The sequence below is a fragment of the Cucurbita moschata genome, unplaced genomic scaffold, assembly GCF_002738365.1.
Source record: "Cucurbita moschata cultivar Rifu unplaced genomic scaffold, Cmos_1.0 Cmo_Scf00024, whole genome shotgun sequence".
Classification (NCBI taxonomy): Eukaryota; Viridiplantae; Streptophyta; class Magnoliopsida; order Cucurbitales; family Cucurbitaceae; genus Cucurbita; species Cucurbita moschata.
Genome location: NW_019268540.1, coordinates 651952 through 667982, shown reverse-complemented (window position 1 = coordinate 667982; position 16031 = coordinate 651952). Strand labels below are relative to the sequence as shown.

Below are 16031 nucleotides of genomic sequence, written 5' to 3'. Positions count from 1 at the left end.
CCATCTATTTCCATCTCACCACCTATGGTCATGTCCTGTCCCCACCCATATAAGGTAAAATCTTAATGCTTAGATAAAAAAAAAAAATTTATATTCCAATGCTTGCCGCTATCGAAGTTGAGATCACCGTCATGCTTTACCTAAATGAAGTAATATCGAATTCTTAGATGAAAACTTTTTATTACAAGAGTCGTAGACGTAGATGCAATAGAAGACCGCACGCGATCCCAAATAAGAAAATATCCCGACCTCAAACTCTTTTATTGAATTCATTTAAACTAAAAAAACGAAATTTTCTTGAAGAATGAAATGATCTACATCAATAAGTTAATTCAAATTAAAAATATTTTCAAATATAAATTTAAAAATTTATATAATTTAAATATGAAATTAAATAAGATAATAAATAATAAAAGGAAAGGGGGGGAATTTGTCGGCAGAGCATTGGGTAAGCGAAAAAAGTCATACTTCTCTGCTTCTTCAACCTTCTCCTTCACCCATTTTTCTCGTTATCATCTTCAACCCAAATCCATGGAGTCGCAGTACATTCAGAGCCACCACAGACATAATCCGGCAGGCAACCAGTGCTCCTCCGCCGTTTTCAAGCACATCAAAGCTCCTGTTCACCTCGTACGTCGATCCTCCGTCTTTTTCATCTCAATTTCAATTTGTTTCTGTTTCTTTCCCATCCTTATTCCTAGATTTGTGTTTTAGGTCGTAGATTCAGCACTTCCCCCAATTTCTGTCAACTATTTCATTTTCGATCAAGGAAAATGAAAACGTGATTTGTTTCTAAATTTTGTTGTTGATTTGTTAGGTATGGTCGTTGGTGAGGAGCTTCGATCGGCCGCAGAGGTACAAGCCTTTCGTGAGTCGGTGTGTGGTTAGAGGCGATAACCTTGGAATTGGGAGTCTTAGAGAAGTTAATGTTAAATCTGGGCTTCCTGCTACTACCAGCACTGAGAGGTTGGAGCTTCTTGATGATGATGAACATATTCTTGGTGTCAAGATTGTTGGTGGTGATCACAGGCTCAAGGTATTGCTCTCTTTTGTTCTTAATTTCTTCTTTTAGCGGTTGCTTTTCATAAATTTGTTTGGTAGATGTTCTAAACTCCCCTGTTGAACTGAGAAGGAATTGACGAGTAAGTGCTAAAGATAATTGAGAAGGAATTGATATTGCTGGTTCTCAAACACATGATCTTCTTTTCTAGTATAAACTCGATTATCACTGATACTTCAAATCCTAATGCAAGTTATGTAACAAGTTGAGAACATCTGAAAATTAATATGCTTGAGAGATTCTGAATTCTTTGCAGAACTATGCTTCGATTATCACTGTCCATCCCGAAATCATCGATGGAAGGCCGGGAACATTGGTAGTCGATTCATTTGTCATGGATGTGCCCGAGGGGAACACGAAGGAGGAGACATGTTTCTTTGTCCATTCCTTAATAACCTGCAACCTCAGATCACTGGCCGACGTCTCCGAGAGGATGGCTGTGCTGCAGGATGCAGCCGAACCGATTCCTCAATATTGTATATAAGCAAGAACAAAATGGAGGAAAGCCTTTCCAATCGATTTTTCTGTTACTATGGATTTGTCATCTCATTGGAGACTCGCCCAGTATCCTCTTCTGATTTTGTTTTCATATATTACCTCAATTCTAGGATAGTATCTCATGTTTTTGTTCTTGTGGGTCGGTGGAACTCCCAAAGACGTGGAGTTCTATTTTGCTTTCATTGTCATAGATATAGATATATATGGATATACTATCGTCATAGATATAGATATATATGGATAGTATAGAAATGTCTTCGGTTAGTATATGGATACTTGAGGTGTTATAGTATAGAAATGCTTTGGTCAGTGTATGGATACTTGAGGTGTTATGTATATAATATGAACTTTGAGATGCTAACCCAATTACTTATGATGCATCTATCTTATTCGGGGAAGAACTTATGGTTAAAGTTAGATTTTCTGGAATATATTATCTGGTCTCATTAGTAATGAGAATGTGATTCTACATGATTTGAGTGATGAAAGACATGGAAACTCGACACAAACGAAACCTATATGAAAATCAAATGGATTAAACTTGAAACTTAACGTTGATTGTATAGAAAGAGTTGGTTGAACGGGAAGTTTAAGATAAATGGTAAACTTTGTTCCTCTAAAAAGAATTATAGGTCGGTTCAGAAACCTATGATAGGTGAAAGTGGTGAGGTTGAGAAAGGACAAATCTTTCGATTCGGCGTAGATGGTATTAAGGGAATTGTTTTTTTTTTCTTTTAACAAAAATTCGAGTAAAACAACCAAATTATATAGTAAGCATTAACGAGCGATATATCCATAATCCAACCATTACTACTCGAGGCTCGAAAACTTGGGATCTTGAGCTAAAACTAAAGGACTTGTACAGTATCTCGTTCTCTTATCTATTTGACTTAAACGTGATTTGAGAAAAGCTTTCATTGGTATTTTTGAACAGAAACCATAGTTACTGCACAGCAGAGCACATTCATGAATCCAGTCCCTAAGGATTTCTAGGAGTGTACTACAAAATAGACAAGTTTATACCTCTCACCATCTTTCTCGGGGCCGTCCATCGGGTAATACGGGAGAAAGAAGACTCTGATCGAGCTTTTGCGAGTTATCGACCTGCCTTTGCTTCCTTGCTTCAATATTTATGGATTCGCCATCTCGATCTCCATTGAAACTCGGTGGGGTATCATCTTCTTCATCACTCCAATTATCCTCAAAAGCTCCATCCTCATTGTCGTCAAATTCATCATCATCGTCCAAAAGGTTATCGATATCAGATGACTCATCACCACTCATATAATCTGGCTGATCGTCTCCCCCATCTGTGTCGTTTTTGAGTGCTCCTCTGCCTCGGATTCGAGGAACAGCAACAAGAGCTCGGAGTTTCTCCTTTATGATTAGTAACCGATCTTTGTCGATCAACTGAGAATTACGATATGCTTCTCTGAGGAAGACCGAATCTCTATCCCCCTTCAGTGAGACGTAAAACATATCGGGATGCCTTATTAACATCCCCCTCAACTGCTGCGAGAATCTAAACTCTTCTCGAAAATGAGTGAGATGATCCACTAGAGTTCTCTTCTCAAGTGTGAGGCTTAAAATCTCATGAACAACCCCGCAAGCGTGTTTCTCTTTCTCGGGCGTACCTGCCTTAAGCCCCGAGAAATCAGAATAGGGAGAGATGTAAGGAATGTCCCTAAACTGACAAATTCTCCTCATTTCACTCTTTGAGACGTTAAGCCCCTTGGGTAGCCTCACACGATTAAACTTCAGCGGTCGGTCAATAATCAAATTCTTCTCTTCCAACTCTATAGCTCGGTTTTCCTCTTCTGCCAACTCTGATGCAGAAACTGCAAGTTCAGGATCCCAGTGAGTCAATTCGAGGGCTGGACCACGCCCCGTTGCTACAACTCTAAAGTACTGAGGATAACCGTGACAAATCGTTTCACGAAACTCTAAAGGAAGACCGAAATCAGTCCTCAAATGAGCAATCTTCTCCAACAATATTCGTTTATCAACCGACATCATCAGTAGCTTCCTCAGCTTCATAACCAACAAGCCTTCCATCTCATTCCTGATCTTCAACTCCTCCAAATATAACCTTTCGGCCTCCGCCGTTAACTTGACTTTCAACGAAAATGCCCCTTCTTCCACAACCTCAAACACTGCAGGGAACTTCTTCAACAAAGCAATTAGCCTCCTCTTTTTCTCCAGACCCAAATCTCTCCTGAATTTACCTAGTTCCTTAAGCGACATAACTCTATCAGGATGTTGAACTAGAATCTTCCTAATCCTCATAACTAACTTCAGCTTCTTATCCCTCTGTATAACATTATCGAACGGAAGCTCTTTCCTCCGTTTCACAATAGCTCTAATCGGTTGAAAAGGAACACGAGATTTTCTTAAATCACTACCGGAAAAACCATCATTTCTGTGCCGCAAATCCAAGTTCTTCCCCCAAAATTCCGATTTAACAGACAAAGAAGGATTCTCAAAGAAATAACCTCTATGCGGAAGAACGAAAGGTATGGACATGGATAACGAAGCTTTGGGCGAATAAAAAAGTACCATGGAATCCATAAACTGGAGCTATCAGTTGATTCTATGAGACAAGAAATAAAGAAGAACAACAAAGATTAACTCACCTGCTCAGCTCGAGCGAATTGAAAGGAACCGATTAGGGTTTATCTTGAAGGAGAAACCCCTCTCTTCAAAGTCGCAGAGATTTTTTCATGGGCGCAACCGGGCAACAACGATATGTGTATATCCACTTCTTAATTTTTTCTTTTTCAACAAATAATTTTTTTTTTTTAAATATTATTTTAAAATAAATATTTTAACACTATAAATTTAGTATCTTTCGCTAATTTAAAGGTTTTTTTAATTATAAATTTAATTATTCTCTTTTAAATATAAAATTAAATTTCATGTCTATATAGTTAAGGGTTGATTATTTTCTATTTTTGAAAATTATATTTATTTTTCATCCTCGAATTATTAACTAAATTATAATTTTTTTAATTACTTATTTTAATTTACAAAATTGAATATATATATATATATATATATATAACAAAATAAATAAAAAATTATAAAGGAGAGAAAAATTGAAAGTTTGATGAGGATAAGGTTTATGGGTATTTTTGAAATATTCCTGTTCCCGCCTGCGGGATATTTTAAGAAGTGAACATCTTTCTTAGTCACAGGGTTCGGGAAAAGAGTAGAAAAAGTGTAACAATCTAAAATAATGATAATATGTATTTTGTATTTATTTGTTGTGTGTTTGATGATGATGATGATAATAATAATAATAATAATAATAATAATTAAAAAAAATCGAAGCAGCTGCTGTAAAGAGGGATGAGGGGCGGCGGACGCGTAGGCTGGAGGCGTGGGATTGATGAGTGGATTATTAGAGGATGTGGAAGCGTATTAGGGCCTTGATTAGGTTTTAAAAAGGGAAGAAAAACGAATAATAGTGATTAGCGAAAAACCCAGAAAACAGAGGAGGAAATTTTTGAGAATTCGAGTTTTGGTTGCTTAAAAATTGGACATCAATCGAGGGTAAAGGAAGAGGGGTTGTTGCTGAGGAATCCTTTGAGGAAGGGGATACGACCACGAGCTGAATCGGACGGTGATTCGAAGGTAACGAAAAACCCATATCACCGAACCTTTAAATCTCGATATCTTGATTCATACTGCATAATAAATTATGAAATAAGGCTTGTTAGAACCGTAGTTAGGAGATCTATAAAGTTGTAGAAGAAATCAGCACGAAATTCGAGCTGTAGAAATGAAATTTTTGCTTCGGGACACAACGGGTATTAAAGGAAAAAGATTGAAAAAAAAAATTGCAGGGAGGAGAGGTTGAAGACGAGCGCGTGAAGGACATGCGAGGCGCGTGGGAGGCCGCGAGTGGAAGTGCGATTGTGCGCGGATCAGGCGCGTGAGAAACGAATCCTGACCTTGTGTTGGCGCGTGAGCAGGTATTTTGGCTCCCGGTTTGTCCCGTTCGACTCCTTTTGACCTGTCCTATCAAAATTGGTCTATATTTATGTTGAAATTGATAAAATATAGGCTAATAGGAAGGAATTGTGTTGAAATACTATTAAACGTACATTCAAGGGGGAAAATGAGTTCGAAACCAAGTAAGTAACGTATCGATCTATGAACTAGTTCTTAACTTGTTTTACAACATGTGAGTGTGTTGTTTACCTGATTAAGAGCTTAGAATGTTATGATAAGCTTTGATGATATTGAGTGTTTATTGTATATTGTGACTGCTTGCCTGTGATGTAAGCATGATATAAATACTTGTCAGAATGTTCTATGTGTTGAACATGATATATGTATGAAAGCATGCAGTAACTGTGAGTATGTTATGCATGTTAATGAAAAGGTTATGACTCTAGATATGCTTATTGGTTGTTGAGCTATGACTTATTTATATGAGTATGATAGTCTACTAATTCCCGCGGAGTTCCTGGCCAACGTGCTGTGTGCTAAGTCAGGGAGCATGAGTACTCCTGACCGTTGGTATATGAGATAAACAGGCCGCCAGACCGTTGGTATATGAAAGAGAGTCAGTAACCTAGCTGGAGGTAGTTGAGATACCTCATTAACGAACAGATGACCCTAGTAGGAAAACTAGGAGTCAATGATGAATAAAACTTAAAAACACCGGGAAAGATTAGTTATGAACTCTTGAATGATAAGCTAGCTACTTACTGAGTAATCAATTACTCATCAAAATTATTATAACTTTTCTTTCCAGATTTAGATGATGCAGGTCAACCGAGAACGAGACCAGCGGGCTAGGGACTACTAGGAATCCATGTCTGGGTCTGTTTATGTAATTATGTTTTTCGTTGTCAAGAATTTACTTTGGTCATTTTAAGTTGTTAAAAGTACTTGTTTTAAATATTTTGAGTTTTATGATTGGATATGAGTTTGTTATTTGTTGTCGATGGTAACTCCTGTTAATCGCGTTGACGAAGAGCGGGTGTTACAAAAAATGATTTCATTATATTTCTGACCAGGAACGGACACTTTTACAAGAATATTTTTTTAAGTGAGACGATAGCTCTGAAAAGACAGATTGCCCATATTTTCTTTAAAAAAAAATACAATCGGAGCTGATTCAAACTTAAAAGAAGAACAGCCCCCATTCAAACCCCCTTTTTCCCGTTCGCAAGGTTGCATATCACAAGAAATTCGAACAACTGCTTCAAAAACAGTATCAGGAAGTACCGTTTGTGGAACCTCGATATCCATGGGCTTATTAGCTAAATGGCAGTTGATGCAGACAATACGGTCGGTTGCTTCTCGTAGATTTTCATAACCCTGCTGTCGATAATAAATATATTTATTTATTTATTGAATTATTAAAATTTTGAAATTAAAAAAAAAAAAACTAAAAAATTTAGAATATTAATAAAACTTTTTTTAAAACGCTAAAAATAATAGCGGGAAGTTGTGTTTTAGTTGACCCTTTTTGAAAGCGGGCAGTATTGCCCCCAAATTGAAACAGCGCAGAGCTCCAATTCCTTTCTGCCTGCTCCTCATTCTCGCGCTACTGCTCTTAATTTTGAATCAATGGCGCGAGCGAAGCATCCAACCCAACGGAACTCTAATCGCAAGCCATCAGGTTCTCTCTGCCACACACAGTAATTTGGATTTACTTCCCGTTTTCATTCATGGGGTTTTTTTGGGTTCGTAATGATTTTGTTCATGGAAATGTTTTTGCTTTTGCATTTGCCTTTTCTTTTCCCTTCTTCTTACAGCTTGTTTTTTTTTTTTTTTGGTAAAATCTTAGTTGCCGGAGCTTCACCGTCTTCCTCAGCTGCGCCGTCGACGGTATCACTTTCCCGTAATTTGTGACAATGTTTAGCATTTCGTGAATGTTTGCACCATTTTTATGTTGTTTGATTATGTATGATGGAAAAGATGTTAGGAAAATTTCAGTGTATGGGTTTGTGAAGTCTGGTTTTAGCTGATACGATGACTTAAGAATTTTGGAAGATGAGAATGTTGCCATTGCATGAATCTTTCTTTGTATCTTGCTGAGAAAACAGTGGAATGAGGGAATAACTTATCAAATCTTTGTCCTGTCGATTTTTGCCACTGTTTGATGTAGCAAATGTGTGATTCTTTCATTTTTTGCTCGAGAGAAATTATAGACCTTTTATAGATCCTTTGTCTCATTGTAGGCTTTGGTGGCTAAGGCCTTTTGTACTTATGAGCTAGTTTTGGTTCTTTTGAATTGAAGTCGTTTCTTGTAGGTACATTTTTCATTTTTCTCAATGAAAACCCAATTTCCTATTGAAAAAATGTGACAAAAGGAGAGATTAAGTGGCAAAACTAAGTAACCTTCTTGCATTTCAAGTTTAGCACTATCGGCTTCGCTTAGCGATTGTTCTTCGATGAGATTTCAGCGCATATGTGCTTAGCAAATTACTTTGTAGATGTTGCTCCACCTATCAAGTCATTCATGGATGGTGAAAGGGCTTAGCATTTAGAGCTTGGGTATCCTATGATTATGATACATACCATTTCTACAATGAAGGGCTTAGTATGTCGTTTGGTTAGGTTTTCGGATACTAGCAGGCGATGTGAGCTTGTGACAAGGTTTTTATACCTCCAATTTGAGAAATTTTTAGAGGAGATTGCCACATTGTGATCAATAGTTGAGCTTGTGACAAGGTTTTGATACCTCCAATTTGAGAAATTTTTAGAGGAGATTGCCACATTGTGATCAATAGTTTTGTACTGCTAGATTTAGGAGAGAAAAATTGCAAAAGTACTTCAATTTTGTATCCAAAAGTTATCAAGGGACATAATTTTTTTAAAGTTCATATCCAACGTCAGCTATATTATGGCTATCTCATTGAATAGTTTTTAAACTCTATATGTTTTACTTATCAAAGGGTACATATAAGTTACTATATAGAGGTGGTTACTACTGATGAATAGTATATAAGGCCAAGTGGTTTGAAAGGAGAGATAATTGTCTTCTTATGTGTTTTAAGTAGAAAGTAGACCCTTTGAACGTCTACGAACTATGTACGTGACAGTACATTGCCTAGTTGGTTTCTAACTACGAAGATGTAACGTTTGCAACCCATGATCTCGGAGTCTTGGTTGCATATAGCAATTTGGATTTGATTTGTGGACCTCTTATGTCTACAACAATCAATTGGACTAGAGGGATTCCCTAATAGGAAAGGAAGTCCTCTCCTCAATTTTCCACTAAAGTATATTGGCTGATGCATTTTCTGTAGATGTGCTAGAGTACATATGGAAAAGAATTTTTGCTATAGCAGTGCCAGAGTATACGAGGAAAAGAACTTCTCAAGCAGTTGTTGTAACAGCCCAAACCCACCGCTAGCAGATATTGTCCTCTTTGGGTTTTCCCTTTCGGACTTCCCCTCAAGGTTTTTGAAACGAGTCTGGTAGGGAGAGGCTTCCACACACTTATCAAGAATGCTTTGTTCTCCTCCCCACGGACGTAGGATCTCACAGTTGTGCCTTTCCCAAACAGGGTTTGGAAGTTGCTACAAGTTTTGTTTTAAAGCCTATGGTTGTAGAGAGCTTTATATTTGTACATTCAAAATAATTTTTGTGATCTTGGTTTGCTTGGAATACTTTGGTGCAATTTATTTTTGTATAATTGGCTAATTAATAGTTGTTTCTGCAAATTGATAGCCACTTAGTGGAAGAACACAAAGTGGGAGGCAAACTCAGAGTGAGTTCTTTTATTCAGGCTTTTTAATCAAGAACAATTTGATTTTGATGATAGCGATGTTCTTGCATATGCTTCTTCAACTGGCTTATTCCTTTAATTTAGGTCCACTATCAAGAACAACGGGAAAAAAAAGACGCTTCAGACCAGGGACAGTGGCGTTAAGGGAAATTCGACAACTCCAGAAATCATGGAATCTGCTAATTCCAGCCAGCAATTTCATCCGCGCAGTGGGTTCTTTTTTTCCTCCTTTTGTTTATTTGAATGCAAGGACACCCTTGAATTAAAGTTTTCACTAATTGATTAAGGAGCCAGAAGTTTTCCTCTTGTTTATATTGAGATGTCTTCTTCTTTGCCATAACCGTAGCCTTGGTGCATGTAGTCTTTTTATAAGAGTTTACTTTATGCATATATATGACTGTTTCTTTTGGATGAAAATATAACTTCAATCAAGAAGGGGTTAACTACAAAATTACATGGACTGTTGGAAGAGGAGTCCACATCGGCTAATTAAGAGGTTGATCATGGGTTTATCGGAAGGAATACATCTCCATTGGTATGAGGCCGGTTGGGGAAGCCAAAAACAAAGCCACGAGAGCTTGTGCTCAAAGTAGGTAATATCATACCATTATGGAGGGTCGTGATTCCTAACATTACAGGAGCCAAAATTCTATGACTTTCTTGATATGAAAATATCGGAGGATCACATGGTTGTCTCATGAAACGAATCATGATGTGAAAAATATGAAGAAAACATAGAATTTGAAATGATGGATTGGCATTGAAATCTTCTTAACCCCCGCCGACCCGCCGTTTACAAAATTCTTCTCTCTAGCCAAATGTTCTACACTATTGCATTACAACCCGTTTGCAACAAAATATCCTTTGTCCTCAAATGGAGCTCTGTTAGTTTTCAGTTTTTAAGGAGAAAGAACATATTACTTGTTTTCTAATTACTTAACATGTATTGCTGTTGAAATTTGATCACTTGATGGTGATATTTAAAACCTTTGTAGGTGAAAGAAGTAAGCTACCAGTTGGCTCCGCAGGTTACACGTTGGCAAGCTGAAGCTTTAATAGCTCTTCAAGAAGTAATTGCTTATTTTCTATTGTTTGCTTGATTGAGCCTTATTTTCTATGACTTTCTTGATTGAGCCACACTATTTATGGCAATAGCTTTGGGAATTTGAAGCTCATTTTTTTAAAAACTTGTTGCAACTTGCAAATTTATCATGTCTAGCAGTTTGTTGACAGTACCTTTTACTATCTGTTAAGTATGTTCTAAAATTTACAAGAGTTGTTGCTGAAATTTACTAAGATTTCTGAACATGAGCTTCCTTTATGAGAATGTTCTTTGTTAGTTTGTTGTATGAATGTGTGTGTTTTCTCTCTAGCTCTTGTTTAATTCTGAAATTTACTAAGATTTTTTACCTGATTCAGGTTTTACTGCAGGCTGATTGTATTTTTGCTTTTGGTTATATTTTCTTAAGATCAAGTAAATTTGTACCATTAAACTTCTTGCATTTCTCTCATTTGTAGGCCGCAGAAGATTTTTTGGTTCATCTATTTGAAGATACAATGCTATGTGCTATTCATGCGAAGCGTGTAACAATCAGTAAGTCGATCATTAACAGTGTCCTACACACTGCACCAGCTTTCACCTTACTCGTTTTCGATGATATTACCGTTATGCTACAAGTAGATTCTTCTTAGGAAAAGCAATACTATCGAAACATATAGCGTGGTTGAGGCCAGACTGCATGAGTCACTATAATATAGTAAAAATATACTTTTGTTTGCTCGACGTCGTATGCTTCTTCAAATTGGTTCCTATGTTAAGAAATGATTGTGGATTGTTAGCCTGGTCAGTATGGAATAAGTTTCTTTTCAGCTCATTTTGAACTTGTCATGCTCAAAGAACAAATTTTCTAAGCAAGCATATGGACTAAGATATTTCACTTCTTGTTGCTCGACGTCGTATGCTTCTTCGAACTGGTTCCTATGTTAAGAAATGATTGTGGATTGTTAGCCTGGTTAGTATGGAATAAATTTCTTTTCAATTCATTTTGAACTTGTCATGCTCAACATGATCAACTTTTCTAAGCAAGCATATGGACTAAGATAGTTCACTTCTTGTTGCTCGACGTCGTAAGCTTCTTCGAACGGGTTCGTATGTTAAGAAATGATTGTGGATTGTTAGCCTGGTTAGTATGGAATAAATTTCTTTTCAACTCATTTTGAACTTGTCATCTCAGAAAACAAATTTTCTAAGCAAGCATATGGACTAAGATAGTTCACTTTTTGTTGCTCGACGTCGTATACTTCTTCGAACTGGTTCCTATGTGTTAAGAAATGATTATGGATTGTTAGCCTGGTTAATTTAACTCGTTTTGAACTTGTCATGCTTCTTGCTTTTCGTAAATAGTTTAACATGATTATGAACTCTGTTAGGTTCCCAGTGGCTTCCTCATTAGATATCATCTTCTGTCATCGTTCAAATTGTACGTATTGATCCTCTAAATGTTATCCATTTCCTTTGTTCTTTCCATTCAGTGAAAAAGGATTTTGAACTGGCACGCCGGTTAGGAGGGAAAGGGAGGCCATGGTAAGAAGATCTGTTCATTAGAAAGACGAGCCATTGTAGCTTACACCGACATCGCCACCACATTAGTTCGTACGATAGAATTCCAGTAGTTCATTGCTAGTAGTCACTGTGCATCCATATGTTGAAATTAGGCAGTAGACTGGACCAGAGTTCCCCAAAACTTGGAGTTTGTGTTAGCTATTTGACATAGATATTAGTATCCATTCAGCTTTGATATGACCGTTGCCTCCATACTGACTGCATTTTCAAGATGACGAACGGGCGAACTTCTGTAGGTAATTTGTGACTTTAAGTTCAACGATCGTAAGGTAAATGACTGAACCATCAATCTTTGATATGGTAATTCGTATTTTATTCTATTGAGCTATGCTCGAGTTGATTAGAGTAAATTTGTGATTATAACGTTTCAATGAATACCATATTTTGTTGAGGCAAAACTATCTTTGTGTGTTTTATTTGTTCGTGTTCCTTTTTGTTTGAATTTTTGGTTCCTCTCTGCATGTTGTCTTTTTACACGGGTGGGGTTAAAACATCTTTTTAATCTGTGTTTTTTTACTATGGTAACTTTTTGGATTATACGTAAATAACTCAATAGTACTCAAGGTTCGAAACATCGATGCTCGAAATGTCGAGATTTAGAATTTTCGGAAATATCAATTCAAAATTTAAAAAAATTCATACAAATAGTATTTAAGGTTCGAAATGTTGAGGCTTAAAATTTTCGGAAATGTCAATAAAAAATTCATGAATATATTAACCAAATCTTGATGAAATATATTACCAATCAATTTTTAAAATAAGGAAAAAATTCTAACTAATTACAACTCTATAGTCTGGCGTCGAACCCGAGCACAAGTGTTAATAGTCAAGCCACAGAACCACTCTGACAAACCCAGTAATTTCGAGAATTTCGTGTAGATATTTATATACTTTTATTTGGCTCGGGTCAACCCGAAGGTTTTGTCCCACAAAACTGAAACCGAACGGATTTAGTTCGGGTTAACCCAACCCTACCCGAAATGCTAATCCAAACCAACCAAACTCGGGTTGGGTTGGTCCGGGTTGTTGGGTTTCCGGGTTGAATGTACACCATATAAGTAACCTAAACCCTTCCTTAATCCCTCGCCGGCCTTCCACAATTCTCCCGAAGCCGTCTCCGCCCTTCCACAATTCTCCCGCGAAGCTGTCGCCGCCATAGCCAACGCTACGAAACCCGCACTTCGTCTACAACTTCCTATTTCATGGCGCCGAATAAGAGGAGGCTGCGAAACCCGCAGCCTTTTCTAACGGAAAACGAACTTGTGCCGAAGCATTCGAAAGCAAGAAAGCGCCATCATCAAGAGGATGAGACGCTTTTATCTTCTGGAATGAGCTCCAAGATATTTAGAGAAGCTCGTATTCAGCAGAAAGAAAATGAAATTGAAACTAGGAATCAAAACGCCAATCCTTTCTTTGAGCTTCCTGATGAAGAGGTTCCCAAGGATGATGAGGATGACATTGATGATTTTACTGGATTCTCTGAAACTCAAACTCAAATTGGTACTTATGAGGAGGTAGCGTAGCGTTCGCCAATCTAAGAATTTGATATAACGTGCTTTACGTCTTTGTTTATCGGATTTCAATTGTTTTTTTTTTCCCCTCCAAATTATCTTCTGTATCAGGAGGACATTGCTGAGGAAGATGAGCGATTAGTGGAAGCTTTTTTATCAAAGGATGTAGGGCCACAACGTACTCTTGCTGATCTTATCGTGACGAAAATCAAAGAAAACGATGCTATCGTCTCTTCAGGTTCAGATATGTTTTAGTGAAGTTTCAGTTTGGTGATACGTTTTATAATAGTTGATTCATGTTGTGATTCTATTGCCATTGTTGTTTGCTAATGCAGGTACACGGCCTCTGCCAAAATTAGATACCTCAGTCATAGACTTATACAAAGGGTATAAAATATGTCAATTTTCTTGTTGTTATTTAGAAAAAGAAAGCTGGGATATATGTTTGAGCTAAATCGAAAAACTTCATGCAGAGTGGGAAAATCTCTCAACAAATATATGGCTGGGAAAGTACCCAAAGCTTTCAAACGCATCCCTTCCATGCCGCTCTGGGAGGAAGTTTTATATTTAACTGAGCCTGAAAATTGGTCACCAAATGCAATGTTTCAGGCCACTAGAATTTTTGCATCCAATTTGGGAGTAAAAAAGGTGGAGAAATTCTATAAGCTTGTTTTGCTTCCAGCTGTAAGGAAAGACATTCAGAAGAATAAGCGGTTACACTTTGCTTTGTATCAAGCATTGAAAAAGTCCCTTTATAAACCCACTGCCTTCTTCAAAGGGATTTTGCTTCCTCTTTGTGAGGTATGTAATTCCTAACCATGACATCTCATGTCCATTATATTTCTTCATGAATTTTGGTTCCTACTTTCATATTCATTCTGAAGTAGCTTATGTTAGGATATTAAATTTTATCATGGGAAGGTTTGAATCAATCTAGATATGAAGGCTCTTGCCCTATTAGATATAGCTATTGCTCATGAGCTTTAGAATCTTCTGATGTTTTGGGCACTATTAAATTATAAAAAGGGATAATCAAGAATGATGATTAATAATGGGGATGATGGGGTTTTTTCCCAGTTTTTCCTTGATCTCAATGGAATTTTTCAAGTTTTTAGTAGTATATGCCTTGAATTTTCAATAATTTTCTTTTTATTGTAGCAAAAAATCATTTGTATTATCTACAAATTGGCGATGGGATACAAGAGAAACACCAGTGCACACCAAGAAACCTTGAATATTTCCATTGGATGTTCATTTTTTAAAATTCTGCTCAATAAAAATTAGTTAAAATAGAAAGGGAGCCAATGGATCCCCTTGTCTTAATTTCATGAAGCTTTATTCTACCTCTCGGTCTTCCATTGAGGAAGATGGAAAATATTGTACCATATACGCCCATCCTTTCATTCTTATAATTCATAGTCTTCCCCTTATTCTTTATCCACAGATTATTGGGTCAATGATTTGTCTCCATTTATACCATTTTTAATCCTTCTGTGCTTACTTTTGCTATTATTTTGTCCACACTGGCCACTGAACTTATGGGTCTACAGTCTTCAACTCCTTTTGCTTTCTCCACTTTACCTTGATTCTCACTGTATAGTGTATATTGAAAGTGATACCTCAGCAATGTGTAGAGCTCTTAATTTTATTGCTTTTTTTTTAATTTATGGTACTCTAATGAAACCTTGGTTCTTTCTTTCTACAGTCTGGCACTTGTAGTCTGAGGGAGGCAGTGATAATTGGAAGCATTATCGAAAAGGTTACGATTCCCGTGCTTCATTCAAGGCAAGTTAGTAACTTTAGTATCAATTTTAAAATTTTATTTCCCGAGATCAGGTACACAGACAAAAACAAGAAATGCTTTATACAGAGTTGTTTAATTGAAGGGTTTGGATTTGTCTTCTTTTTGCAGTGTTGCATTATTCAAGCTCGCAGAGATGGAATATTGTGGTACAACGAGGTATTAATTGTGAACTCATGGTAGTGATATTGTTCATAATTACAAATTTCAATAGCTATTTCTCTCTGAAAATCCACCATGGACTAATATCCAAAATTATGTCTACTTCTCAAACCCCAACGTCCTCCATGTATGTACACCATTCACTATAATCAACCTACTAAGTATTTACAATTATGCCACTAATAATATCCTTGGTGGTTGTTTGGGGGGATGCGGGAAGGGTGATGGCAATATTCTGTTCTTTTGATTGGGGGGAAGTGTCATGTCTTTGCCAGTATTTTTGTACATTTTGGATTACTGATGAAATTCTTTTTTTTTTTTTTTTTTTTTTTTTGTAATTGTATCCCAAACATTTTTTTTTCTATTTGGATAAATTTGAACAACACCGTCTTATAATTTTATTTTATTTTATATTTAATGTTGTGTGGTTTTCTCGATCTCATATTAATTTTACAACATTTTATTATTTTATATTAATTTACTTTTACTTTTATTTATTTTCACTCTCAATTTTAGTTTCTATTTGAGTTTTGAACCCTTAAAATTTGGGTTGTGACATATTGGTATCAGAGCACCTAGATTTTAAATTATATAGATTTTTTCTTAGGATAAAGAGTCGTATATCT

At 36.6% G+C, this 16031-nt stretch overlaps 4 protein-coding genes across 4 annotated transcripts in view; 3 read left to right on the top strand and 1 right to left on the bottom strand.

Annotated features, from left to right (window-relative positions):
* The first annotated feature begins 427 nt into the window (after window positions 1-427).
* Window positions 428-1919, top strand: LOC111460607 (abscisic acid receptor PYL9). The gene is made up of 3 exons (XM_023103805.1): window positions 428-630; window positions 818-1036; window positions 1317-1919. Exons 1-3 carry the CDS (start codon window positions 532-534, stop codon window positions 1542-1544), a joined length of 546 nt encoding a protein of 181 aa, XP_022959573.1. The 5' UTR covers window positions 428-531; the 3' UTR covers window positions 1545-1919.
* Window positions 1920-2381: 462 nt separating this feature from the next.
* LOC111461117 (protein WHAT'S THIS FACTOR 1 homolog) lies at window positions 2382-4314 on the bottom strand. Its single transcript, XM_023104604.1, has one exon. It carries the CDS (start codon window positions 4124-4126, stop codon window positions 2585-2587), a length of 1542 nt encoding a protein of 513 aa, XP_022960372.1. The 5' UTR covers window positions 4127-4314; the 3' UTR covers window positions 2382-2584.
* Window positions 4315-7021: 2707 nt separating this feature from the next.
* On the top strand, window positions 7022-12329 carry LOC111460630 (histone H3-like centromeric protein HTR12). Its single transcript, XM_023103837.1, has 7 exons — window positions 7022-7193; window positions 7362-7402; window positions 9251-9290; window positions 9393-9517; window positions 10304-10378; window positions 10827-10902; window positions 11841-12329. The coding sequence occupies exons 1-7, from the start codon at window positions 7142-7144 to the stop codon at window positions 11894-11896; spliced, it is 465 nt and encodes a 154-aa protein (XP_022959605.1). The 5' UTR covers window positions 7022-7141; the 3' UTR covers window positions 11897-12329.
* A 685-nt stretch (window positions 12330-13014) lies between these two features.
* Window positions 13015-16031, top strand: part of LOC111461214 (bystin) — a 4701-nt gene continuing 1684 nt past the window's right edge. The window contains exons 1-6 of the mRNA XM_023104728.1: window positions 13015-13445; window positions 13554-13680; window positions 13778-13829; window positions 13916-14243; window positions 15148-15227; window positions 15355-15402. Of these exons, the coding sequence (XP_022960496.1) occupies window positions 13134-13445; window positions 13554-13680; window positions 13778-13829; window positions 13916-14243; window positions 15148-15227; window positions 15355-15402 (947 nt within the window). The 5' untranslated portion in view covers window positions 13015-13133. The remainder of the gene's footprint in view (window positions 13446-13553; window positions 13681-13777; window positions 13830-13915; window positions 14244-15147; window positions 15228-15354; window positions 15403-16031) is intronic.

Bases quoted from the DNA above. Each gene is read 5' to 3' on its own strand.
- LOC111461117 (XM_023104604.1), bottom strand. From the start codon at position 4,126: ATGGATTCCATGGTACTTTTTTATTCGCCCAAAGCTTCGTTATCCATG.
- LOC111460607 (XM_023103805.1), top strand. From the start codon at position 532: ATGGAGTCGCAGTACATTCAGAGCCACCACAGACATAATCCGGCAGGC. The intron at 631-817 runs GTACGTCGATCC...TTGATTTGTTAG, and splicing joins TCAAAGCTCCTGTTCACCTC to GTATGGTCGTTGGTGAGGAG. The intron at 1,037-1,316 runs GTATTGCTCTCT...AATTCTTTGCAG, and splicing joins GTGGTGATCACAGGCTCAAG to AACTATGCTTCGATTATCAC.
- LOC111460630 (XM_023103837.1), top strand. From the start codon at position 7,142: ATGGCGCGAGCGAAGCATCCAACCCAACGGAACTCTAATCGCAAGCCA. The intron at 7,194-7,361 runs GTTCTCTCTGCC...GTAAAATCTTAG, and splicing joins CTCTAATCGCAAGCCATCAG to TTGCCGGAGCTTCACCGTCT. The intron at 7,403-9,250 runs GTATCACTTTCC...GCAAATTGATAG, and splicing joins CCTCAGCTGCGCCGTCGACG to CCACTTAGTGGAAGAACACA.